The sequence below is a fragment of the Piliocolobus tephrosceles genome, chromosome 13, assembly GCF_002776525.5.
Source record: "Piliocolobus tephrosceles isolate RC106 chromosome 13, ASM277652v3, whole genome shotgun sequence".
In the NCBI taxonomy this organism is placed as follows: Eukaryota; Metazoa; Chordata; class Mammalia; order Primates; family Cercopithecidae; genus Piliocolobus; species Piliocolobus tephrosceles.
Window position 1 is genome coordinate 20,859,565 of NC_045446.1, and position 26,398 is coordinate 20,885,962.

Below are 26,398 nucleotides of genomic sequence, written 5' to 3' on the forward strand. Positions count from 1 at the left end.
GAACTCCTGACTTCAAGTGATCCACCTGCCTCAGCCTCCCAAAGTGCTGGGATTACACATGTGAGCCCTCGCGCCCAGCACGGGACTCCTGTTGATCCTGTTTCCTATTTGTAAAATGGGACTAGGTTAATATCTGTGTAAAATGCGAAAACAAAGGAGGTGAAAACATGGGCATATTGCAGATATCCAATAAATATAAGTCTCTTTCCTCTCTTCTTCACCCTTATATATCATTTCCCAGCTTGGAGTGTTTTTATCTCACATCATTTATCCCACTTGCCAGAAGGGGAAATTAAGGTGTAAAGTAATGAAGCAACTTTCTGTAGGTCAGATGATCACCGGGTGTTGAAGGCAGAACTCAAACCTTGTTCCACCGACTCCAAGCTCAGTGTCCTTTCTTCTCTGCCTCTAGGCACGCTGATGACCAATGCAGTTTTCATAAAACCACAGCCTGGACTGAGGACACTGTGACCATGCTTTAGCTGTGACTTTTCATCTTGAAATGATGAAATATCCAGGCAGGGCTTCAGGGATTCTTTAGCATCAAAAATCCCTTTATGAGGCAGGTTTGTGAAGAAACATCACTGATGCTATATCTAGGGGAAATTTTGATAAGGGCCAAAATATTTGCACGGTTTTAGGTCTCCCCACAGATTGCTTCTTAATGCAAGGGAAATAATGGTAATTATATGGCAGAGGAGTTGGGTAACACCTGGAGTGGGGGGTCAGAAACATCGCCACCAATGAAGAGCGGATGGATCTTGTGTGTCTCCCCACATGAGGCCCTGAGGACACAATATCACATACATATGTGATATTTTGGCTGGGAAAGCATAACCCGAATCTCACTTTGGGTTTCTCTAAGGAAGCATCAAAGAAACCCCAAATGAGGAATGTATAATTAAAAAGGAGGAATACTGTACTCTTAAAAAAGTCACTGTCATAAAACCTAAAGGTTTTAGATATACCCCAGGTTAAAGGAAAGAAAAGAGACAGGACAACTAAATATAACACCTGATCGTAGATTTCATTCTTTAGTGAAGGAAGAGGACAGGATGAAGAATATTATAAGACCAAAAATTGGGCACAAATAATACATTAGAAAAAATTATTGTATCACTGTTAAATCTGAGTTGATAGGGGTATTGTGGTTATATACGAGAATATCCTTATTCTGGTTGGGTGTGGTGGCTCACACCTGGAATCTCAGCACTTTGGGAAGCCAAGGCAGGAGAATCACTTGAGCTCAGGAGTTTGAGACCAGCCTGGGTGACAAAGTGAGACCCTGTGTCAACAAAAAATGCTAGGCTTGGTGGCATGTGCCTGGGATCCTAGCCACTCAGGAGGCTGAGGTGGGAGGATCAGTTGAGCCTGGGAGGTCAAGGCTCTAGTGAGCTGTGATAGCTCCACTACACTCCAGCCTGGGTGACAGAGTGAGAACCTGTCTTCAAACAACAAACAAACAAACAACTTATTTTTCAGAAGTACACACTCAAGAGTTTAGAATTGAAGGACCATAATGTTTGCACTTATTCTCCAACAATAAAACAAATGTGGTAAAATGTTAACAGTACGTAAATCTAAGCAAAGGGTATCAGAGTTTTGTCTGCACTATTTTTATTCTTGTAACTTTTCTGTAGACTTGAAATTATTTCCAAATAATTTTTTTAAACCAGAAGGCTTATGAAAATTTTGCAGAGTAAGAGTTCAAGAGGTACAGTTTTAGGATTTAGTCTTAGTCTTAGCTACTTCCTGCTTGCTCAGTATTAACTGGTAGTCAGTACAGGGTAGACAGAAGAAGCCCAGGGCTGGGGCCCACTACCTAGCCAGTCAAATTGCTTATAATAATTTTATCTTTTGAAAGACACAAGTGTCTTTCTTTTATGACTGGACTTTAATTATAAGGTAATGAGAACAAACAGTCCTCATCAATAGACTACACTTATGATATAAGCTTTCCTTGAGAATGTGCTTCTCATCCTCTGTTCAAAATCAAATAGTCTCTCAGGCCCATCATTCACCTCCAGGGCATTTACATCACTTGTTGTTGTTATTGTGTTTTTGCATTTCCAGGAAATGATTATACAATGGCAAATCTGAATTCTTGAAGGCAATTTTAAATGATCTTATAAAATTATGGGAAAGAAGTTAAAGTTGAAGGAAAGATGGGGAGAGAAATGCAAAAGAAAACTATTAAGAAGTAATATGAAACAATCTAGAATTTCAACAATATACCCTCTTCCTTCCCCAAAAGAGCGATCCGATGTACATTCACATGGAGGTAGACCTAAAAAGATAGCATTCTTTGCAAGGATTAGAAAAAAAACGGAAACATAGCCACATAGCATTAGTCTAGAAGTCATTCTGATAAACAGGCTGAAATTTCATGCACAACCAGAGTTTTCTGTGATGCCATGGAAAAGGCAGGTCTCCCGTTTACCACAAACAAGTGCCACCAGCAAGACTGTCTCCTCTCACATTCTCACAACTTGTTTCCCTCAAAGATCTTTTCTCCAGATTTCCCACCTAGTAATCTGGTGGGACTAGAAGCTACTGTAAAAACACATTAGCATTTGTCTTCTGAAATATTTTATTTTTATAAACTTTTGTTTTTCTCTAATAATGAATTATAAACTGTCATTTCAGCCGTCATTGTGTTTTGTCATATGAATTCATTCAAGGTTTAAACTCTGAATTAATCTGATGAAAAAATAAAGACTCAAATGTTTGTGAGGGAAGGCACAGTCGTCATTCTGTGTGAATACATCAGAATGCTGAAGTAGAATAGAAAGAGAATCTCTTATTAATTCTGATCAAAGGGGCAAAAAAAAAAAAGTAGTCTAAATGAAGCTCAGAGTTAAAAATGATTGGCTTTTCTTTGGTGGTGTTTTATGCTCACAAATTTTTTGGACTAGGAGTATTTATCAGCTGATTCTGCCTTGTACTCCAGCCCACACATGTTTCCTGGGTGATCTTATTAAAATACAAATCAGATAATGTTGCTTTCCTTCCTAGTCCTCCAGTGGCTGCCCATAGGGTTTAGGATTAAATTTGAACTCCACAAGGCCATCTCCTTTCTTGCCACTCCATCGTCCTCCCCCACGTTCAGGCCAGAGTGGACATCCCAGTGTCTAGTACATGCTCTGCCCTCTGAAATGCCCATGACTGGCTCCTCTGTTGGCATCCCTTCCCCAACTCCTCTCCAGTTCTACTCACCATATCTTCTCCCAGCCCCATTTGCACCTGAGCCCTATGGCCCCTGTCCCTCTCTTAAGGCTTGGGCCACAGTTTGCCTGCCCTGGAAATCTTTCTCTCAGCCCTTTGGCGCTTTTGGTTAGGCCTGCTTCTTACAGCTTCTGGTCACTCTGCTTATAGGTCAATCACCAACGGACCATTTTAGGATTCCTGCCTAGTCACAATAGGTGTTTACAAACTATTCAGTTAATAGCGTGATTACAATTAGATTCATCAGAAAGAAAATGGTATACCATTGGATGGCATGTGATACCTTCCCATGAATACCTTCTCATGGAATGTAATAGCTTCTCACGAATGTTTTACTGGTTTCCTTGTCACTAAAATACAACATATTCTACACAGAACATTGGCGTTACTAACATTAAAACGACTGGTGTCAAGGAAAGAGGAAAAAGAGAGTACGGTAATTTTGTATAAAATCCAGGATTCTAGAAAACATGTCCTTCTGAATGAAACCTATACATATGGGAAGCTGCAAGTCGGAAATAACGCCATGTGGCTATGACATCTAAGGTTCCTTAGGATGAAAGCTCAGGTCGGGGTTTAGAGGAAGCAGGCTCTTAGTTGATCTTGGAAGATGAGGAAACAGTCATCCCTGCTTCCTCTCATTACCATTCTATCTCACAGTAGGTGATTTAGCTCCCACCAGTATCTATTCAATAAAAAGGTTTAGAAGCTACATCTACATGACATTTAGGCCCATCTTGATGGTCTACAGGCATAAAGGAGGAAATGGAACTAACCAACCAACCACCTTCTGGTTCCATCACTCCCTGAGCACAGATGGATCCAGAAAGTATTCAATGCTGACCTACAGGCCTGCAGCAAGTAGTCTAGTGTTTAAGAACAAAGGCTTTAGTGCCAAATAGACTCAGATTTGAGTACCAGTTCAACATGGGCAAGTGGCTTACCCTCTCTAAGCCCCAATTTCTGCAATCAAAAATAATAATAGTCATCATCACACCATCATATGGGATTGTTATGAGACACAGTGAAATGATACATATAAAAGTGTTTAGCACTGTACCTGAAAAGTATCCACTCAAATATTCACTATTATTATTTTGATCGATCATTTGGGGCTTCAGGGTACAAAAAGTGAAATACTTGCCTCACAGGAACGAAAGCCACAGTAAACACCAGACATGCATAGAGGTGGGGTAGCTGATGGGCAGGAGCAGGAAAGAGGTACAAATCGCAACTTCTCCCAAGACATTTTTTAAAAGTGCCTGAGCACAGAAATATTATTTATTTCAATTGAAGAATGGCTAATTTGAAATTGCTACCCATTAAAACTCCTATATTTACTTTCTCTCATATTTTGTATTTTCACAGCATTGTATCTGCTAGCTACATAATAAACTCAAAAGTATGTAAAAATTAACTCAAAATGGATCAAAGAACTAGAACTAGAAAACTCTTACAGGAAAACAGGGGGAAAGCTTCACGACACTGGATTTGGCAAGCATTTCTTGGATTTGACACCAAAAGCACCAGCAACAAAAGAAAGAAACAGATAAACTGGACTACATCAAAATTAAAAACTTTTGTGAATAAAAAGGCATTATGCAGACTAAAGTCAAAATAAAATGGCAACTCATGAAGTGGGAGAAAATCTTTGCAAATCGTGTATCTAATAAGGGGACAACATCCAGAATATATAGATCATTCCTACAACACAATGACAAGAAACCAAACAACATGATTTTATTAAACTTAGGCAAAGGACTGGAATAGACATTTCTTCATAGGTGATATGCAAATGACCAAATAAGCTCATGAAAAAATGCTCAATATCACTAATCTTCAGGGAAAAACAAATCAAAACCACAATGAGATACCACTTCATATCCGTTATGATGTCTATTACAAAAAACAAACAAAATAGAAAATAACAAGTGTTGGTGAAGACGTGGAGAAACTGGAACCCTGCACACTGCCAGTGGAAGTGTAAACTGGTGCAGCTGACATGGAAAATGGCAAAGTTCTTGAAAAAATTTAAAACAATTACCATATGACTCAGCAATTCCACTTCTGTATACATATACAAAAGAATTGAAAACAGAGTTTGCAAGAGGTATTTGTACACCCATGCTCATATTAGCATTATTTACAATACCCAACAGGTGGAAACAACCCAGATGCCCATTGACAGGTAAATGGATAAGCAAAATGTGGTCTATATACAATGGCATTTTATTCAGCCTTGAAAAGGAAGAAAATTCTGACACATACTTCAACACGTGTTGAACTTGAACCTTGAAGACAGGCTAAGTGATATAATCCAGTCACAAAAGATCAAATACTGTATGATTCCACCCATATGAGGTAATAAGAGTAGTCAAATTCATAGAGATGGAAAATCAACCAGTGGTTGCCAGGGGCTGGAGGGAAGGGGAAATGGGGAGTTCATGTTTGATGGGTACAGAGTTTCAGTTTTGGAAGATGAAAAATGTTCTGGAGATGGATGGTGGCAGTGGTTGCACAATATGTGAATGGACTTAATGCCATTGAACTGCATGTTAAAAATGATGAAAATGGTAAATTTTATGTTTATTTTACCACAATTAAAAAAGAGAGAGATGCTGATAGTCTTGGTCTCTCATAATAAAATGCAAAGAACTAAAAAATATGCTTCTGCTATTTATACTATGTTTAGTTCCACTTTAGGTATCCCTACTTGGAAATTCTAAGGAATAATTTTTTAAAAATCGAGACAAGTGCATTAAGGAAAAAGAAGCCATGTTTTTAATGGTGTGCTAATGTGACATTCAGTTACTTAGGAATATGATATTTTTTTGTTGTTGCCAAGACAGCAACAGTTGCTGTTGGAAACCACACAAAAACAGGGATACTTAAGTGAAACAAACTCCACTCACCTGCACAAAGATGCCCTTGCTCCTATACTCCTCATGGAGGCACTGAGAGAAGAAATCTACAAAAGTCTGGGAGGGGAGTGGGAGTGAGAAGAAAACACACACATTACATCAATCTGCCTGATTTGTAGCCATGGAAACAAAAATAATAAACGAATCATTTAATGCTATAATTTCTCATCTTTTTTTCATTTCAAATGCAGAAGAGAACTTAGAAAAACACCTCAAAACCTCAAGTGGTTTTTATCTGCCACTAAATGAAGTATTATATTACCAAATATAATATCCAGATCAAATTCTGACTTAACTGGAAAAGACTCTTTTTATGCTTTTCTCCCCCCAGAAAGTTACTTTCCAAGAAAAAATATTTTTCTCTTATATAACAAAGGATGCATTTCATCTGTCCACTTGCTTCAAACAGAAACATGACATGAAGTCCATTCACCTCTATTCTATGGGGATTTTGTTGTTGCTAAAAAGAACAGAACAAGCATCCTCTTGGTGCTTTGGGATGACAAGATCCAAGAAATACAGAGGTGAATGTGACAGCCCATCTTCTGATAATACAACCTTAAATCTATTTGTAAAATACAATGTGCCATTTTTCAAATGTGAACTCAACCTCAGACTAGAAATGCAAAGAATCAAGTGACTTTTCAAGGGTCCTAATTAGTCATAGTTTTGTATCCATGGAGTAGAACAGGTAAGTTGAAGTTCACGAATCCCTTCAAGAAACATGGCATTCATTTTAAACTTGCCTACAGTATGTTCCCAGATACAGAAAGTAGATTGTAGGGGTTGGGAGGTGGTACCAAGTTTTTCAAAAGACAGTAGTGACTGTTTTTTCACATGAAAAAGAAGTCGGAGGTTTTGCTTTTTTCCTTCCCTGAAATGTTTCAAGTTCTTACTGTACATATTTTTGTTTATTTTTCCCTAAAAGTCTGCTTAATTTCAACATCTGAGTGATCATTTTCCCTTCAGAGATGTATTCGATGCCTCAACAATGTATCTGAAGATGACGCCATTGACCTGCAGGCAGTAGGAGACACACTCTAAATTACTTTCCTAGCAGTAATGTGAAGAGGTTAATGGTGATATTGTATGAAATTATGACATTGTCCAGAGAGTTCTGGAAAATTCTTGTCTCACCCCAAAGGTGACAAAGAATATGTATGAATTCTGGACAACATGGCAAAATACAATCTCGCCCAGTCTATCTTGTGCCTACTATATACATTTACACGTTGACTGGATGCATTTCTTCTATGCTGTGTGAAGTGGACTCATCCATATATCAAATCTCTAATCTTAGACTCATTAACATCATGTTCTAATTAACTAAGCTAACTGCCTAGGTCATCTCTCTATGGAAGGCACAAGTATCACTTTCAAAATCAGTAAAATACTGGGGGGAGAAAAACAGCATCTGTGAATCTGATATCCTGGTGTCCCATCTGTAAGTTTACAGTAAGTTTACTGTAAGTATATAGTATGTCTCCAACTCGGGTTCTTTTGAAACTCAAGTAGGGTATTTTCCTTTTCTTCTCAGTCTATTGGAAAACTGCCAAGAATAGAACTTCAGGAAAGTTAAATCTACATTAATTTCTCAGATTAAAAATTACTCCTTATTACTATATTGACATGATTTAAGAAAACACTGTTTACCTTGGTTGCAGAATAGATGGTCAACAGTGGGACGGGGAGCATGCCACTGCCAGATGAAATGTTCAGAATAGCCCCTTTGGATCTAAAAAGGAAAATGTACCATGTAAAAGGAGTGAAACCACAGTATGCAGTTGTTTGTGAATTACAGATTGAGATATATAATTATTTGAAACAGAATAATGTAGCTGTTTTTCTAACACACATCTCTCCCTGCCTTTCATCAGTATGTGCTATGCTCGGTCAGTAAATGAGACATAATTCAATCAACTAAAAATAGCTCTTCTTCACGATTAGCTCATTTCCCAGTCTTAGTAATCCAGGGCATGACCAGATGAGATCTCCAGTCTCCTCAAGTTGATCTCTACCCTCTGAGGTCTTCTCTAGCCACAGTGCCAAGAATTTTTATTTACAGATCTCTTATACTCCCTGCATGCACCTTTATTTTAGCATATCAACACGTACTACTTTACTGTAAGATTTAATCATTCTATGTATATAAACATTCTCTCCTCTCCCCAACAAAACCATAAGCTTCTATATATAATAGCCCACTTTCCCTCAAAATATTCCACACGGTACTGAGCACATAACCAACAGGTACTTAATAAAACTTTCTGGCAATGAGTGAATGGCTATATCCTTTCCCTGGATTGTAGATTCTACTTCTACTTTCGACTTCTACTTTCTCTGGGTTGTAGAGACTTGGGCACCAACAAAGAGTTGACTCTAAAATTATGTTACTCTCAAGTTCATCAAACTGTGTCTTTTGCCAAAAGGCAAAGCTCAATTGTTACTGTAACTTTTAGAGACTACTGAAAGTTAAAAAATCAAAGTTACCAGGAATTTCTAATTCTACAAAAAAGTGAAAATTAGCTTGAGAAAAGCAATGCTATAAAGATACCAGTTGTTAAAAAGTATGTATAGGTTAGGTAAAGTGTGGAATTATGGTTTAGGAATGTCACAACTACCAACTCTTCCTCTCAAATCCGTTCTTCTCAGAGGATTCCCTTTTTTCAGCCACTGCAACCTGATCCCACCCACCTCCTGTCTCCCATATGAGGTTCCTTTTCTTAACCCACTTTCTCATTGTTCTTTGTCTGAATTTACTTCCCAACACCTTTTTAGCTCAAAAAAGGGACTATAAAGACCCCCTTTATGCAAAATAATAAAGAAGACATGATTAAATGGCATCTAAGTTATTTCAGACACAAATCTTAAAGGAAATAATCCCCAAAAGTCACCCGCTCCATCTGCCAGCCTCTAGGCGAGATGCCACTTCAACCATCAAATGGAAGTGGGAGTCCTCGGCTTAGTGTGTATCACTGGAAAAAGTGTTGTTGTTTAACAGAAGTCCTTATTAGTATTATGTGCCTTCCTAAACTGTGAAATCCATTAAGATTTTGATGATAAAAATTACATTTCAAATTTAAAAATATTAGTAGGGTTTTGAATAAAGTTGGAAATAAGTAGCCAATGGTTTAATTATATCATTCTGGTATTTTTTGTTTGTGTTTTCCTCAGAAACAGAAAAGTCTTTTCTTTTTAAATTTTAAGGTAAGAGTTTGTATCAGGAGTTAGAACTCCACAATTCTAACATAAAAACTGGCAAATTAGCAATGAATATCTAGTCCTTTCATTTTATCTATATTTGTGAGAAATTCCTTTGATGAAACGAAAAACCACTTTTGTTACAGGAGATTTTTAATTTAGTATTAATTTGTAATATTTAAAATATCTTTATCTTTTTTGGGGTTTTGATAATGTTCAAAAATTAGACTGTGGTGATGGTTGCACAGCTCTGTAAATACCCTAAAAACCATTAAAGTATAAAAACCATGTATACTTTAATGGGTAGATTGTTCAGTATGTGAAATTTATCTCAACAAATCTGTGAAAAGAGCAAGAAAAATATTTATGACATATTGGAATGTATCACCTTTAAGCTGGGAGCAGATCCCAATCAAGTGAAAATGATCATATCGCATGTAACACAATACGCTTTCTAAGAAGTAACCTTCAATCTTGACAAGTCAACCCCCCTCCTGTATCCTAAGCATCCTTGCAGGTATGGGTAGTATTTTATTTTCACCTTTTCTCATATAACTGGGAACAGCTATGTCCAAACTCATTCACAGCAAGTGAAGACACAACCAGTTTGAAGTAGATGCAGAAAAATGAGGCTTTCCAGTGAAGCTGCAACCTATCACTGCTTGGCCTATCAGCTGGATTAAATGCTCCATTATACTCAAGTTAGCTGGGGTGGTTATATGTGACCTTGAACAGAAACCTTACATTTTAAATTCCATTTCTCACTAACAAAATGCAATTTAAAAATCTGTAAAAGGTAAAATGTAACATTATCAAGTGCACTTCAAAAATTAAATCTTGACCTGATCAAAACAGACCCTTAAAACTTCACTCACCAAAGCAATGATCTAAATACAGGAAAAGTCATTTAAAGCTCATAAAAGTTTCTTTCCCATATTAAAATACAATACAGATCAATTATCCGATGTCACATTCATGCAGTCATGCTCCCTTACTTGTTTGCTCCTTGAGGCAACTAAGATTTTGTTTCTCAAGTATTCTAATTCTATTGAAAACTTCTAGGAGGTGGAGTTGCTTTGAATTAGTGAAAAGTCAGAGTTTGAGGGTACTTCATACAAAATACACTATTTGCATGCTAAAACACATGAAAACAAATCTAAGACTAACAAAGGATAAAGCAAGAACGCACTCGACCTAAGTAAATAAAAGAGTAGCATTTATAATTGTACCAAAGTGACAGCAGAGAAAATAGCCCTTCTACAAATCTCTGTCCTGCCATTAAGCTCACATATTTGTCTAGCAAAAACCTCCTCCCACACCCACACACACAACAGCGTAAAATTCTCTTGCTCTTTCTTTCCCAGGGCAATAATATTCAACTTAGTTCTGTCTGAATCATAGATAATACACTGGTATAGCCTGCCTTAATCTTTGTACTGTATACAGTATCTGTTCTCTATGTAGAAATGGTGCTGAGCATTTGGGACTGCAAGGCACAAAAGACTCGCCCTTAAAATCAACCACATTGTCTAGCTCTAATCCTCCATCTAAGCAGAATTAGTGACGTCAAACCAGTTTCCATGGCACAGCCAGACTCATGACAACTCTGTTATATCAAGCAGAAGGACAAAATGGGCTGTGCTTAATTGCACACAGAAACAAATATGAAACCAAACCCTGGTTAATCTCTCATTTTCTGGGGACTTGGGAACAATTCGAAGATTGGAAGGTACATCAAGAATGTTTGTTGAAGTTCTATAATGAAGACTCACGTTGCTCATACTTCAGCGCATTTTCTAGTTCGTTATGACAAATATCCAAATAAACAAGTCAAGCAATGTTTTCCGTGATGCAACATTCTTAATTCATCATACTGCTTACTTGCTAGCAGCCACACAACGGTGTCTCAGTGGTACAAATTACTGAGGATCTACCAGAACTAAAATGTTGTGAAAAAACCCAAAGCAGAAAACACCAATTGCTGACAGGAAAGTACCTTTTCCTATAAACATATTCTCTTTAATTACTAGTCCTCCCACAAGCCAGACATTAAACTCGCCCAACTCTAAAACTCAGTACCTCGCACTTACAGCTTCTTATAGATATGCTCTCTCATGGAATTCCCTCAGACCTGTGAAATTCCCAATGAGACTCCCTTAATTGTCACCTGGGTTCAAAAAAAATTGCTAAGCCTTTATTTTATAAATGCCTTAATATTCTATCAGACTGTTGTGGTATCCTTGTCCACACCTCTGTAAAAATACTACTGTCCTAGAGGACATAATAGGTCTCCTTTGAAGTAAGTCACTGTTTTCTACCTTCCTCAGAAACCTCATCACTGTCCCACAGCGCAGGTGGGAAGAGAGACGTGCTGCTGTGAGGAACCGAAACTGCAGGGTCAGTCCTAGTGGGGACTGCTAACTGCATACAGAATTTGATGGTAGCCAAGGAAGAATGTACAAAAAAAAAAAAAAAAAAAAAAAATTCCATCCCGATTCCTCACATTTCCACTTCGTATCAAGTAGTACAAAAGCAGGCTCTTGAGGGGGAGGGTTGTCATTATATATATTTTAAAGCTTAAACATAATACTGAAATTGGCACAGACAGTTCTCTAACAGACTCTCAAGAAGACTGAGAAACCTATAAAAATAGAGATCTATGTCAAAAAGAATCTTGGAACACAGGGGTCAGGTGTATAATTAGAACCAGCAATCCAAATACTTACATTGTACAAATATTGCTTTGTGGAAGAAAGTTTGCAAACATTTAGCACATGAAAGAGAATTACCTGCCCTAAAACACCATAACATGTCATAATTCCACCTTAAGCAATACAGTTATGAAAGGGGCTATTTTTAGCTGTCCCACGGTTGTTATGGCAACCACCTCCTGGCTCCAGCTGTACACAATGTTTATAATTCCAGGGAAGTAAAAAGAGCAACTTTTCTCTATAATGTAATTATGTACTTTCTACATCTATGGTAACAATACCTTAGTTTGATTATAGATACTTGTTTAGTGATAGTCAATTGGCCCTAGGCTATAGTTCTAGAGGGTTTGGAAAATCTCATACATCAGAGGTGGAACCAGTGGAAGGAAAACAACAACAAAGGATCACGATAAAGGACTCTGCTGTTACTCAATGGAGATACTAATGCTGTGGAAACCAGCCATAGGAAATAAGCCACTTGGGGATGGTGTAAAGAGCAGGCTATAATGAAACCACTTATAATGTGTAAGGTAAGCATGCTTTCAAGATGATGTGCTAACTTGGAGTTTTTCTCTCCTCTTTGGGCACACAGCTAACATTTCTGGCCTTCTGTGCAGTAGTTGGAGCCTATGACTGAGTTCTGCACAATGAAATGTGGGTAGAAGTGAAACTTCCCTTAAAACCATCTTTACTCTCTTTTCTTTCATCTGTCAGCTGGATGCAGAGAACTCCAACATCCTAGAAAATTATGATGCCCCTAGATGGAAAGAGCCGCAGATCCCTGAATGACAGGTAGAGAGGGGAGGGAAAAGTAAACCTTTATGTGTTAAGCCACTGAGATTTGGGAGTGGTGTGTTTCAGCAGATAGCTTACCTTGACTGACACATCTAGTAACTAAGTTCTTTAATTCAAGTAGACATAGACATTCCTTTTCCTAACCAAAAGTATTGATTCATAAAATCCACATATATTTCTCACCAGTTCTTAACAAGTATCAAAATGGTAATGCGGTGTCAGGTTCAGTCATAGCTTCTGATAACTTTCCACCATTTCTCAGCCTCAATTTAAAATCAACTTGATCATTCCTTTTTTTTTTTTTTTTTTTTTCGAGACAGGGTCTTGCTCTGTTGCCCAGGCTGAATGCAGTGGTGCTATCTTGGCTGACTGCAACCAATGCCTTCTGGGGTTCAAGTGATTTTCATGCCTGAGCCACCCGAGTAGCCAGGATTACAGCTGTGTGCCACCGTGCCCAGCTAATGTTTTTGTACTTTTAGTAGAGATGGGGTCTTGCCATGTTGGCCAGGCTGGTCTTGAATTCCTGGCCTCAAGTGATTCACCTGCCTCAGCCTCCCAAAGTGCTAGGATTATAGGCATGAACCACTGCACCAGCCTCAACTTGATTTCTTAAAAGGCAAGGATCCAACTCATCCACGATACACTTGACTCAATGAATGCCTATTGAATGGATGGACTTTCTTTTTATGCATTGCTTTTATGTAATGCTCTAGCTGTGATCATGGCTGTCAGGTCTACAGAGATAGCAGTGAAGTTCCCAGCTCCTTGGTTTTGTATTATTTACTAACTGTATAGCTTCACAGCACTCCATCTCTTTGGGCCCCTAGTTTTTCATCTGTCAAATGAGGGAGGTTACTGTCAATTAATTTAATGCACTGGATTTCTATGACTCTTTGACTCTAAGACTTTATGCTGTAAAATGATTTTGCAACCATTATCTCTTTTGATATGGTTTTCATCAATACAGTTAAAAATTCCTTTCACAATACCTCTGTGGTTTATAAGTGTTTCTTTTTTAATGGACAGATTTACTATTCTGAATTAATGCCATGTTACCTGCAGATGTCAAAACTAGGATTAAGGGGAGGCCCAAATTTAATCTCTCCTGAGTTCTACTTTGCCCCAACTCTACTATCTTCTAGGGTTCTGGTCTGGTCTAACCACTGCCATTTATATATCTGACCATCAGGAGTCCACTCCCACTGGCACCTAACAATAGGCAGTTTGAAGATTTTAAAGGGAAGTGTTACTAAAATAAAACAATTAAAATACACAAAATTGTGTATAAGGACCTTTGCTGAGAAACCGTTTTTTAACCAGTCCCTGTAGATGTTCAACAAATGGATTCCTAACCTCAGTTTCCTCATCTGTACAATGGTGGGAGGCTATCAAAGTTAAAAGAGTTAACACTTACTAAGTTCCTGGCACTTACTATATACTCAGTAAACGTAAGCTGTAATCCCTGCCTGGAGTGGGTCATAGAGGTTTCCTAACAGAAGTATGGTTCTTGGGTCTTCTCTTTTCAAAGCTGTGATTCCTCTGGGTCTCTTCCAAACTCATAGTTATTTTGCAGAAAAAAAGATGACTACGATGCCCTAAATTCAGCAAATGATCGAGCTAGGTCAGGATGCAAGCCCAAATCTTTTTAGCAGCTTTTCTTTGAAGGCCTAGACATCACTCAGGTTTTTCCAAGGAAGAAACAGCTTAATTACAATTTTACACTTCATGCTATTTCAAATAACAGAACTCTACAACATATTTCTCAATCAAAATGAAGACATTCAGCACGTACTAGCAGAACCAATTCAAACTGGAACAAAGATGGGGCAAGTGGACATTGCCTTTTGCTCCAAGGGTTGGTTTGACATCTTATAATCACTTTATATAACATGCTTAAGTTCCTCATACAGCCATTCGCGCAGTTAAAAGTGACAAACCAGAGGAAGAGGTCTTGCTTAATCCAACTCTACTGATTTGGGCTTTGAGAGAATACAGCTTTAAGAAGGTATTCCCGGGAATATCCCAGGAACTCTATCCACCCCCTCAGAATAGCAGGCAATTGAGTTAGTGATGGTGACTCAGGCAGGCTTTTTCATCCTGACTAAAGGAACCACTACAACCCTAGAGAGAGAAATAAAAAGGGAATCGAGTGGAAAAGGCCTCCACCACCGATGACTCATGCTCTACTGTGACTCGCCTGGCACATCACTCTGTGGCTAAGACATGGAGGCTTGGTTCATTAGTCACTTCAGTGATTTTTTCAAAGCAAGGATTCTCCCTCTAAATAATCATGAGCTCTGCTTCCACAGTGTTTGTGTGTGAGCTTGTGACTCACCTTTCCACCATGCCAGGCAGTACCAATTGTGTCATCTGCAAGAGAGAAAGCAAAACATTCATGATGGCCGAGGATGCAGGCAACAGGAAAAGAGTGAAGAAAACTCACCCATACTAAAAAGAAGAGAATCATGAAACCATTCACCACTTCTACAGACAGCAGGTTATTTTCTATATTCTAGAATGTGACCGTGTCAAGAGGGCATAAAAAGGAACCAGCTGAAATTACTGGAGAGAACACAGGGAATACTTTCAATGAACTTGGCTAAAATCAGTCTTGCCTGAAATGTAATACTGGCACAGAGTTCTTAAAACAATGAAGGATTTACAGTGAAAATCTACGTTTCCCAAAATGCATTCTCAGGAAAGAATATATGTTATCAGAAGAAATATCCTGCTTACCAAGATGACTTAAGCTTTCTAATCTCAAGAGCTCACATAAACTTTTCCAGCCAAAAAGTCTTTAAAAGAATGCCATAAAGTGATATGTTGGCAAAGAGTAAGTGTATCTTCACATTCATTTCTCTTGTTGCTTTAGTTAGCTGTAAGTAAAACTCATCCTTAAATAGAGTTAAGATGTGATCTCTAATAACCAACAATGAAAAGGTGACATCTGCATTTTTTAAGGACTTCATAATTGTTGACTAAATACATATAATGAGAGGGGCTATTTCTAAACTCTGTTTTGATACATTATTAACCAAGAAAAGTTCAGAAGTCCAGTGGTTTAGTCAAAATCACCTCATAGTTAAATACTGAGGTTGTAACATAAATTCCCGACTCCTAGATATCATCAACTCTCTAATAAACAGATGCTGTTTTATAATAATAAGGTTTCAATGCATGCTATGCCTAGAAATTTTATTGTTTCTATCTTGGATAATACTTCGTATTAATTAAAGTAGATAGCATTCTGATGAGAAGGGAATTTTGTTTTCCTAGAAATATTCTGAGAAAGAAAATGCCATCGAGATTTAACAAGGTAAATTCTGCTATGTGGACATCCAATCCAGATGTATTATGAACAGCTTTGTATGGTAGTACAGACAGATGTACATCAGGCATATTAACAGTGGTGGAGTATTTTATTGTAAAGGATAGATTATACAAAACCCTAACAGTATTTGAAAACATTTTTTTTTTTAATTTAGCACATTTCATCAGGGACCATAATGCTTAACTAAAATGTTATAAAGAGTTCCCCCAGCGTTTTGTGAAGGGAAGCTATAATTCAGTTCTCCAAAGTCCCGAGATAACCAGAAACAGAATGAGGAAGGAGACTGGTAATAAAAATGTCTTTACCCAGGTGTGTGTGTGTGTGCGTGTGCGCACGTGTGTGCATTTGTATTAAGGAAATGAGATCTGTTAACTACAAAGCAGCTAAGTGGAGTCCAGAAAGGGTAGCCACTGCCTGTTTGGCTCTCTTAAACAGGCTTTCTTCTATTTCTAGTTAGAATAGTGGGGGCAGGGAGATGGGGGAATATCAGGAGCTATTTTTTCCCTTATACCATATGCATGTCATGTATATATTAAATGTCTGCTTTCTGAATGCCTAAAGTTATCGAGAAAATCATGAAAACCCCATAACATAAAACCATACTTACAAAATTATGCCAATGCATGCTAAACATTAAATGTTTTCTTCGTCAAGAGGTCCTTTATGTAGGGACATGTTCAAAATATACTCTTTATGTATATGAATTAAAACTCAAGAAGTTTTAATAACTTGACATAAACACCGATTTCAACTCCTGGCTATTAAAGGCCAGAAATATTTGTTGAATGCCCAATGACTAGAGGATTCATCAGCAAAGACGCAAGTTCTCCCCTGCAAAAGTTAATTTCTTTCTCATAGCTCATGAGCTCCTCCTTTTACATTCTGACTCTAAATTCTCTCTCCTTGTCATAAAATGTAACATCTTTTTAAAATCTGTCAAATAATAACAATGAAAAGCCTGAGAAAAGTTAACCTGAACTCTGCATGCTTTTATCAAATTGATCAATGCCTTCATCTATATTGAAATTATCTTTCCTTCTAATCAGATTATGTCACAAATTCAATTTCAAGCCTTCTTTATTTGAGTATATATATACAAATCATTAATAGTCTATGCATTAGTTAAGAGGCTTCATTATGTTCAGATCAAATTAAATTTTCTTTAACACCAAATTTTTGTAGGATTTTTAGCTAAGCTATTAGCAGAGTTATCTGTATGCATCAGTTGGTATCTTGATATTTGGTTATTTATACAAATATACCAGGCATTTCTGTGAAATCTCACTATCTATCTGAACTCCATTTCACAGCTCACAAGCTGTTTCTGGAGTTAACTCAATGCTAATTTTAGGCCATCTGTAGGTGATAATTGCTGTACCAGAAAAATTTTTGTTCCTCTTAACATACTTCTAAAAAAAGGTTACCGTAACTTGCAAGTTCAGTGGTTAAGAATATTAGACAAGTAATAGTAAACGTGATTTCCAGACCCATTTTCTTCCCTGTGGAACTGTTTCCAAAAGTGTACAGCAAACAAATTTTAATTCTTTCCTAAGAAGTAGACAAAAGTTTCTACAATAGTGCTTCTACAACAATGAGAGTGTGAAATCCTTGTCCTTGCAGGAAAAGTGTTTACTATTTATATACATATATATTTTCAGCGACAGTATCATTAATCCTCACTACAAGAAAATCCTAGATGCCTAGAATCTAAAGGGTATAGTTTAATATATATGTTATATCACACTTAAGGTATTGTTATCACTTTATATGCAAGCGAGTCAAAAAGTATACAAATATATGAGGAAAAATGAATGTCTTGATGACAGTTAAATTTAGAATTTGATTCAATGTCAAGAGTAAAATATTTACTAGTATTTACTGGTACAGCAATGTATATTCTGGCTGGGAAGTAAGAGGCTTACTTAGTTCATACAAAATCAAACTCAATACTATTAGATTAAGATTATCTAGATAATTAGATTATTCAGCAACAATGCATTGGCTGGCCTAGAAAATCCTTGAAAATATTATATTAAAATGTAACCATCTGTGGTTATGACTAAAAGTGACTTATTTTCTTCTTAGTGTTTGTATATATTTCTCATACTTTTGTCAACAATCTTGCATTGTTTTTACAATTAGAAAAGCCCCCACAATCTTATTTCTAAAAAAAACCTAATTTGAATAAAACTTTTTCTCTTTTACTCCTGTAGTATCAGTAATAAACAGTTTGTAGAAGGAACTTTATTTTATACCCAGGAGCCAATGTAGATTTTCCCACTCATTAATTTAGTATGAAAAATGATCCAATTTAAGCAAATTATTCTTGTGTCACGTAACCTTTGGGATTTGGTCATTTTTAAGAGAGAACAGTACGAGAAAATATGATTGCATAATGTTCAAAAAGACAATCAAAAGCTCAAATTAAAAGATTACATTAAAATTCAAGATGCTTTAATCACCTGTATTATCATAATATATATGTAGATAATAAAGTATAACAATTCACCCTGGAATCCAGGTAAAGCCCCAGGAATCCAGGCTATTCATACCCGGAATTAGGATACCACAAATAGCCACTTTGTCCACCTTTGCCCTCCCTCTACCCCAAAGAAACCTGCTTACCATGAATAGGATCTGAATTCAAGTAACTAAAAACGTACCCACACAATTTGGAAGAAAACCATCTCTTAGATGCAAATACCTTAAACAAGTTTTCAACTGTAACCATTAACAGTAATTTTTCAAAATCACAGTATAACAGTGAAAATAATTACAGAAAGTGACAACAATGTTACACAATGCCTGTTTTGGAGAAATTAGATGGTAACTCCATTGAAAATCATGCTACAATGACACAGCACACATTTCCTTTGGCAAACTGTATAATTTGAGCACCGTGGTAAAAAAGAACACAACTTAATTAGAAATTCTTAGACTCTCATCTGTATAGCTAACAGAATATTTACTGCACAGGGGGTGGAAAGCTTAATTAGATAAAGTTTCTAAAAGTGCTTTGAGATCTCCAAGTATTATTTGGTTTTCCTTTATATTAATGTTAAGTTTTTGTGAAAGTTAAGAGCCCCCCCTTGCCATTTTCCCAGCCCCATATTACTTAACCTTAAATTCAACACTGTATCATTCAAAACAAAATTTTTCCTTTTGTAATAAATATGTTTTGATCTACATTAATTTATCAAAAGAAAAAGAACTTTTCAGAACAAAGAGCTCCATGTCAATTAATAATGATTCCAAAGCCATAATTTATAAACTCTAAACAGAATTTTTAAAAAGAATGGATATACCAGCCGGGCGCGGTGGCTCTCGCCTGTAATCCCAGCACTTTGGGAGGCCGAGGCGGGCAGATCACAAGGTCAGGAGATTGAGACCATCCTGGCGAAGACGGTGAAACCCCATCTCTACTAAAAATTAAAAAAAATTAGCCGGGCGTGGTGGTGGGTGCCTATAGTCCCAGCTACTCGGGAGGCTGAGGCAGGAGAATGACGTGAACCCGGGAGGCGGAGCTTGCGTGAGCCGAGATCGCGCCACAGCACTCCAGCCTGGGCAATAGACTGAGACACCGTCTCAAAAAAACAACAACAACAACAAAAACGCGTATACCATCATACACAGTTCTAAGTTTCACATACTATACTATGCTAAGAGCTTCCAATACCTAAATTTTTCCAAAATAAGCTAACATCTCACAAGTGACAGGTTTGGGGAGGAGAAAATACTTTCTAAAGTTCTCAGAGATTTTTCATTTTCATTCGTATATAAGGCGTTTATCCTATAACCTAGCTTCCTTTGGAGCTGAAAAGAACATCAGTACCAATCTATAACTATTCCCTCATTTTTGAAAGAAGAAAACAATGCAGAGTGGTTATCATGCCTTTTGGCAAAACCATCATTTCGTAGTTATGCCTGAAGCAGCCCGTTACTATGACACTCTAAGGACTAAATGTATCCAATAATTTGGAATTTTTTAAGGAACATAATGATAACTAATTTCAAAATGAATTAAGACTAGCTATTAACTTGGAACGCCTTCATCTAGAAAAGCCGTGGATGGAGATCAGTGGTGAGGGTTTTACTCTCCTTCCCATAATTTATCATGCTCCTAATGCTGTTAAATTCTTGAGGCAGGGTGCTGGGATGCATCCTTAACATAATCCCTAAATTAAATACAATTAGACTGCTGAACGGAGACTGGTCTCACGGATTTTCAAATTAATAGAGGGCTCCCCCTACTGGCATTGTGTCACATGTCAGAGGCAAATCCAGGTGAAAAAAACAAATGTTTCTGTGCTTTTCACCCATCTGTCCATTCATCTAAACTTTTATCATCTACTCCATGGGCAGTGCATCGCATAAGGCACTTCTGGCTAAGTGACATACAATGAATACACTGTGGTATAAAAAGGAAAAAATATATTTTCAAAAACCATGCAAAGGGCCTCATACTCTTATTTCAGAGAATCATGGGGTAGAAGATGCTATAGTCTAAATGTTTGTGTCCCCCGTCTCCAAATTTTTTTTTTTTTTTTTTTTGAGACAGGGTCTTGCTCTGCCAGCCAGGCTGGAGTCCAGTGGCACGATCTTGGCTCACTGCAACCTCTGCCTCCTGGGTTCAAGCAATCCTCCTGCCTCAGCCTCCTGAGTAGCTAGGACTACAGGTGTGAGCCACCACCCTCGGCTAATTTTTTTACCTTTGGTAGAGACAGGGTTTCGCCATATTGACCAGGCTGGTCACGAACTCCTGGGCTCAAGTGATCCTCCTGCCTCAGCCTCCTGAGTAGCTGGGATTACAGGCGCATGCCACCATGCCCAGCTAAATTTTCTATTTTTGGCCGAGATGGGGTTTCACCATGTTGGCCAGGCTGGTCTCAAACTCCTGGGCTCAAGTGATCCACCCGCCTCAGCCTTACAGGCGTGAGCCGCTGCGCCCGACCCCTGCCCCTCCAAAATTTGTATGTTGAAACCTAATCCCCAACATGGTGACATTAAGAGGAGGGTGGGGCCTTTGAGAAATGATTACATCATGAGGGTTCCACCCTCACACATGGGATTGGTGCCCTTATAAAAGAGGCCCGAGGGAACTTGTGTGCCTCTTCTGCCACATGAGGACATGGCAAGAAGGCTCCATCTATGAAGAATGGGGGTCCTCACCCGACACCAAACCTGGTGGGGCACTGATCTTAGACTTCCCAGCCTCCAGAACTCTGAGAAATAAGTTTATGCTCTTTATAAACTACCCAGTCTAAGGCATTTTGTTAGAGCAGTCCAAAGGGACTAAGACAGAAAAGATTAATTTAGTCGATGTCATTCTAATCCTTCAATTTCTCCAAGCAGTTATTCGTTTGAATAGATTGGACACTTGGAGTCACCTGGAACAGAAGAACCCAAACTCCAGTGCCTAAAAGGGTTGGAGAGGTAATGTCAATGAGTGAGAGAAGTCAAACAATAGGGACTGGTGGGGACTGTGGCAATCTATAGAGCTGTAGGCCTAACTAACTGCATATATCCAAAAGCTACTCAGCTCTAGTCACTTGGTGTCATGTAGTAATTCAGGTCTGTGTTACCCAATTTTCAGATTTTTCCCAAGAGAAGTTAGAAATCTGGGTGTAAAATTTCCTAATTTTGAAATCTGAGCCAGTCAAAATGTGTTTGTCAGCCACATCTGGCACACAGACCAACAGTTTACAACCTCTGACCCAGCATACTCACCTTCGGCCTCTTCCACTTCTGGCAGATTCAAAGATTAGGACGTTCTCACAATGTACTTTAGTATAAATATCGAATAATTCAAGTTCAACCTTCTAGAGCTACATAAAATCAGTGTGACCCTTATTCCAAAAGAACCTGAACTAAAACTAGAATTTTCAGTTTTAAAAAAAGCATTCATTTATTATTTCTTAGAATAAAAAAAAAAAAAATGTGTTGTGCACCTGACATATGTGAGGCCCAGGGTAGGATTCAGCAGGAAAGGAAAAGGACATGATACCAACCCTCATGGTGTTTACAATCTGTAGAGAGGCTCTAAACTGAAAAAGAGACTCAATCTAAGAAAAACTCTAGTCCAGGCATGGTGACTCACACCAGTAATCCCAGTACTTTGGGAAGCTGAGGCAGGAGGATTGCTTGAGGCCAGGAATTCCAGTCCAGCCTTGGGCAACATAGCAAGTCTCCATCTCTATAAAAAATTTAAAAATTAGCTAGGCATGGTGGTGCATGCCTGTAGTCCCAGCTACTCAGGATGCTAAGGCAAGAGGATCGCTTGAGCCCAGTAGTTTGAGGTTACAGTGAGCTATGATAGTGTCACTGCACTCCATCCTGGGTGACAGAGTGAGACCCTGTCTTAAAAAAAGAAAAACACACACACACAAAAAAAAAAAAAAAAAAGAAAGAAAGTCTAAAAATGAAATGCTCAGTGAATGGAAGACATGCAGTGGGCATGTGACACTCCGGAGGGTTCAGAAAGGCACCCTACCCACACCCACCCCTAATAAGAAATGGTTTCAAGCCCCTATCTTGGTTGAATGTCTGATGAAGGAAGAACTAAATGACAAGCCTCTGTTTTAAGTATTATACTGACCCCCCCCAAAAAGTAAAAAATTAAATTAATATAAAAATATTAAATCTCAAATTGACTTAAAAAAGTAAAAAGAAATTAATATATAACCCCTGCTTGAGATGCTCTTCCCCATTCCCAAATAAAGCAAACAACAAAACACAACAGTATTTCACAATATGTGGAGGCTGTTAATATATTTCACTTTGGGCTGCACCCCCATCCGTTTTCTTCTCTGCTCTAAGAAAAAGGTAATAAAGAAGGTCAGAACATCCTCTCTATTTGTCAGAATGGTGGCCTGGACATTTCCTCAGAGGTTCAGCTGTAGGCAGGGCCATTCTCTAGCTTCCACCTCATTCACTAAGTGCAGCAGCAGTTTTACAGTCCAGCATCACCTGAAGGAATGGTTTTCCCACCTTTCCATAGGCGCCACAGGCAGTTCAGGTAATACTGTTTGGGCAGTGCTTATCTGAAAAGGAGTGAAGAGTCTAGGGTCTCTTGAGGTCTGAAAATTGTGAATAAAAGAATTAAAGAATAATCTGACCCAGAAAAGTAAGGCAACCCCAAATTTGGTGGCTGTTAAAACAAGTGATCTAAAATCAGAAACAAACGGCACAATATTTGTTTTAGAACCTGTCTTGGGACTGATGTGAAGCTCAGTGTACACCCTGTTTGAAATGAAACCTACATTTGTCTGCCTCTGGAGTTGCAGCACTTCTCCCATTCTCTGTGATTTCTCTAATAGCAATCAATAGTGGTCTAATAATTTCATTTGCAAACTCTCTCAGTATTCTGGGATGGAAATCCCTCCAGGTATGAAACTAGAACTATTTTTAGAAAAGTGTGGTTCAATGTCTTGAGGTTCAATTGTCTCTAAACTCCACCATTTCTGGGATAAAGGTCGTTGCTCTTGATGAGAAATAAGATGTATCTTAGATTTTAGTCACAGAGCATGTGCAATCAGAAGAAAGCCCTGTCTAGTAGGACTTCTCTTACAGTTTGAGACTGATCTACCTGCCATGTTGGTTACCTACATACAGAGTTTCTACATCAGGTAACTGTATGCAGGCAGGGAACAGGAACAAGACTAAATTTATCCCTGAAGGATTTAAGAGTAAAACTGGAAAAGCAGGCAACAAGGCTTGGAAACATCCCTCGTAAAGGGAAAGCCCATTGAAGTGAGCCACTGAGAGGGAAGAAAGGAATAAACTCAAAATACTGGACAAGATCAAAAAGTAAAACCATCAGATAAAACTGGAGAACTAAGTGGCCTGGAAGAACTGCTTATGATTAAACATCAAGGGTCTATAGTCAAAACTTTCTGATTAATATTTCTTCCCCAATATTTTTCTGGCCACATCACTACCATTTTATCTGGTGGTGACCAGCAATTTCTTTGGTCTCAGGATATTTCACTTCTTTCATTCCTCTATTGAAACATGGAACTTTTACAACATGGAGTTTTACAATCATCTGACCTACTGATCCAGAACATAAATATGTGGATCTGAAGGAGTGTAAAGCCAGGTAATTCAATGTTCATGGCACACTACAGACGTTACAATAAGATGCTGGGGCCCTTCTCAGCAAACATCTCCAAAGTAGGGACACAAGCCCAAAGTCACAAGGCCAAGCTGATTTCACCAATCTCTCCTGGAACACTCCTCAGCCAGTTATTCCCTGTCATGTAGTTTAGTGAGGAGATAAAACCTGGCCCAACATTGATGGTGAGAAGAGGTTGTTCTCTTCCTTATACAGGTCTTTTCTGAGAAAGTCATTGTGGCGTTAGGCTGCAGACATCCATGCCCCAGTTCCCCTGATGTCCAGCCACAATAAAACCTTTGGAGATTCTGTAGCTGCACCAATTTTCATCTTCTTTTAAGTTACCCCAGGGCTCCAAACAGCCATTGCTACTGAAAATGTGGCCCTGTCCCTGGCAACGTAACACAGTCAACTAAAGAACAATAGGTGTAATTCATCCAAATATATTATAGGGCAAATCACAGCAGCATCAAAGACCCCTAAACCTGGGAGCGTTACACACAAAATTTCGTCAAGGTGAATGCCTTTCTCTCAGTAAAAATAAGAAAAACACATGCATCATAAAACACCTATTACCATGTCACTCTGCCATTAGAACTGCCTTTCTAAAACATAGAGCAGATCACACCTTACATCTGCTTGAAGGCTTTCTGTGGCTCTCTAGCCTGTTGAGCACAGCACTCAAGGACTTGCACAATCATGCCCTAACTTCCTCTTCTTACCTGCTGGTTAGCCACTGCACATCACTCACCTCCCACTGCTCCAGTCAAGCCATTTCCATATCTGAATGGTCACCAGTCAACTGTGCTCAGAGATGTCAACTACATTGATTCTGCATATAGTACAACAAAAACTAATTGGCTAAGCCTCCAGATGGTATTAATTCCATGATCCATTGATTCCATACCTTGAGAGTTTTGATTTGTTTTCTATTAGACGTACATTTCACAAAGGAACAGGAAAATTCAGATTCATACTAAAGATGAATAAAGGGATGCTTATTTGGCTCCATGAAGAAGTGCTTTAAATAGCAAACTCCCTTAGTGCTTTTTAAATGGGATGAGGTTTGCAAAATAAAGCTTATGTATAAAAATTGTAAGTAGATATCCAGTTCTGCCAATGATATTTACCATCAATATGGCATGCAAGTATTTAATAAATTAGCATTTGTCTCCACTAAATCATTTCATGGGAACAAGTATATATGCCAATGTCAATAAAGAATGAAGAAGAGGAAGGATGAAGAGGTGGGAGAAGCATTTTATCATTTGTCAAGATATTAAAAATCATATCTCATTTTTATTTCGTCATTATATTTAAAACACTGAAAGTTACTCTATGGTGCTCTTCGATTTGTGCTGTTTTATCCATACTTTCCCCCATTTGGTCTTTAAGCAGAGACTCACCGTGATGACCACTGAACATGCTGATCTGTGCTCAGATGCTGCATGAAGGATAAAGTCTGTGACCATGAAGCACAGCAGGATGACTGATTCTCACAGATTAAGGCCAGGACCTTGGCTTTCTATCATTAGTTTTCTGCAGACTGCAAGCCAAGGGATGGCATGTTCATAGAGACAGAAGAGGCCAGGGTTTTACACCATAAGAGTATACAAACATGTAAGTGTAGACAAGCAGGAGGTTATAAAAGAAAATACTAATGGATCTAAAGTAAATGGCTTACATGGTTTATCTGACAGAGGCGTTAAAATTATCAGAAGACTACTCTGAAATTAGTTTTAACAATTCTAGAAAATAAAACTGAAACAAACATATTTTATCATTAACTCAGCACAAGATATTATGAAACACATGTACATTGTTTTTAACACTTATTATTTTCAAGCACTTGGCCAAATGTACCAGAAAAGGTATATCAAAATAATAGTACACATTGGTCATTTCAAAAGGCAAAAATTATAAAATATATAAGTTGTAGACTAGAAGTGATATTAACTTTGATCAAAAACTTTTGCTTGCTAAAAAATAAAGTCATAGTTCCACATATTATTAAAATCTGTATCAGCTCTGAGTTTAAGAACAACAGTAACATTTTGAGAGCCCTTAAAATGATCTTGGGACTATTAGATATATTCCTATT

At 38.0% G+C, this 26,398-nt stretch overlaps 1 protein-coding gene across 1 annotated transcript in view; it reads right to left on the bottom strand.

Moving 5' to 3' along the window:
- HSD17B12 (hydroxysteroid 17-beta dehydrogenase 12) overlaps window positions 1-26,398 on the bottom strand; it is a 167,831-nt gene that overhangs the window by 10,236 nt on the left and 131,197 nt on the right. Inside the window, exons 7-9 of the mRNA XM_023215816.3 lie at window positions 15,189-15,223; window positions 7,800-7,881; window positions 6,138-6,203 (exon numbers count right to left, since the gene is read on the bottom strand). Coding sequence (XP_023071584.1) covers window positions 6,138-6,203; window positions 7,800-7,881; window positions 15,189-15,223 — 183 coding nt within the window. The remainder of the gene's footprint in view (window positions 1-6,137; window positions 6,204-7,799; window positions 7,882-15,188; window positions 15,224-26,398) is intronic.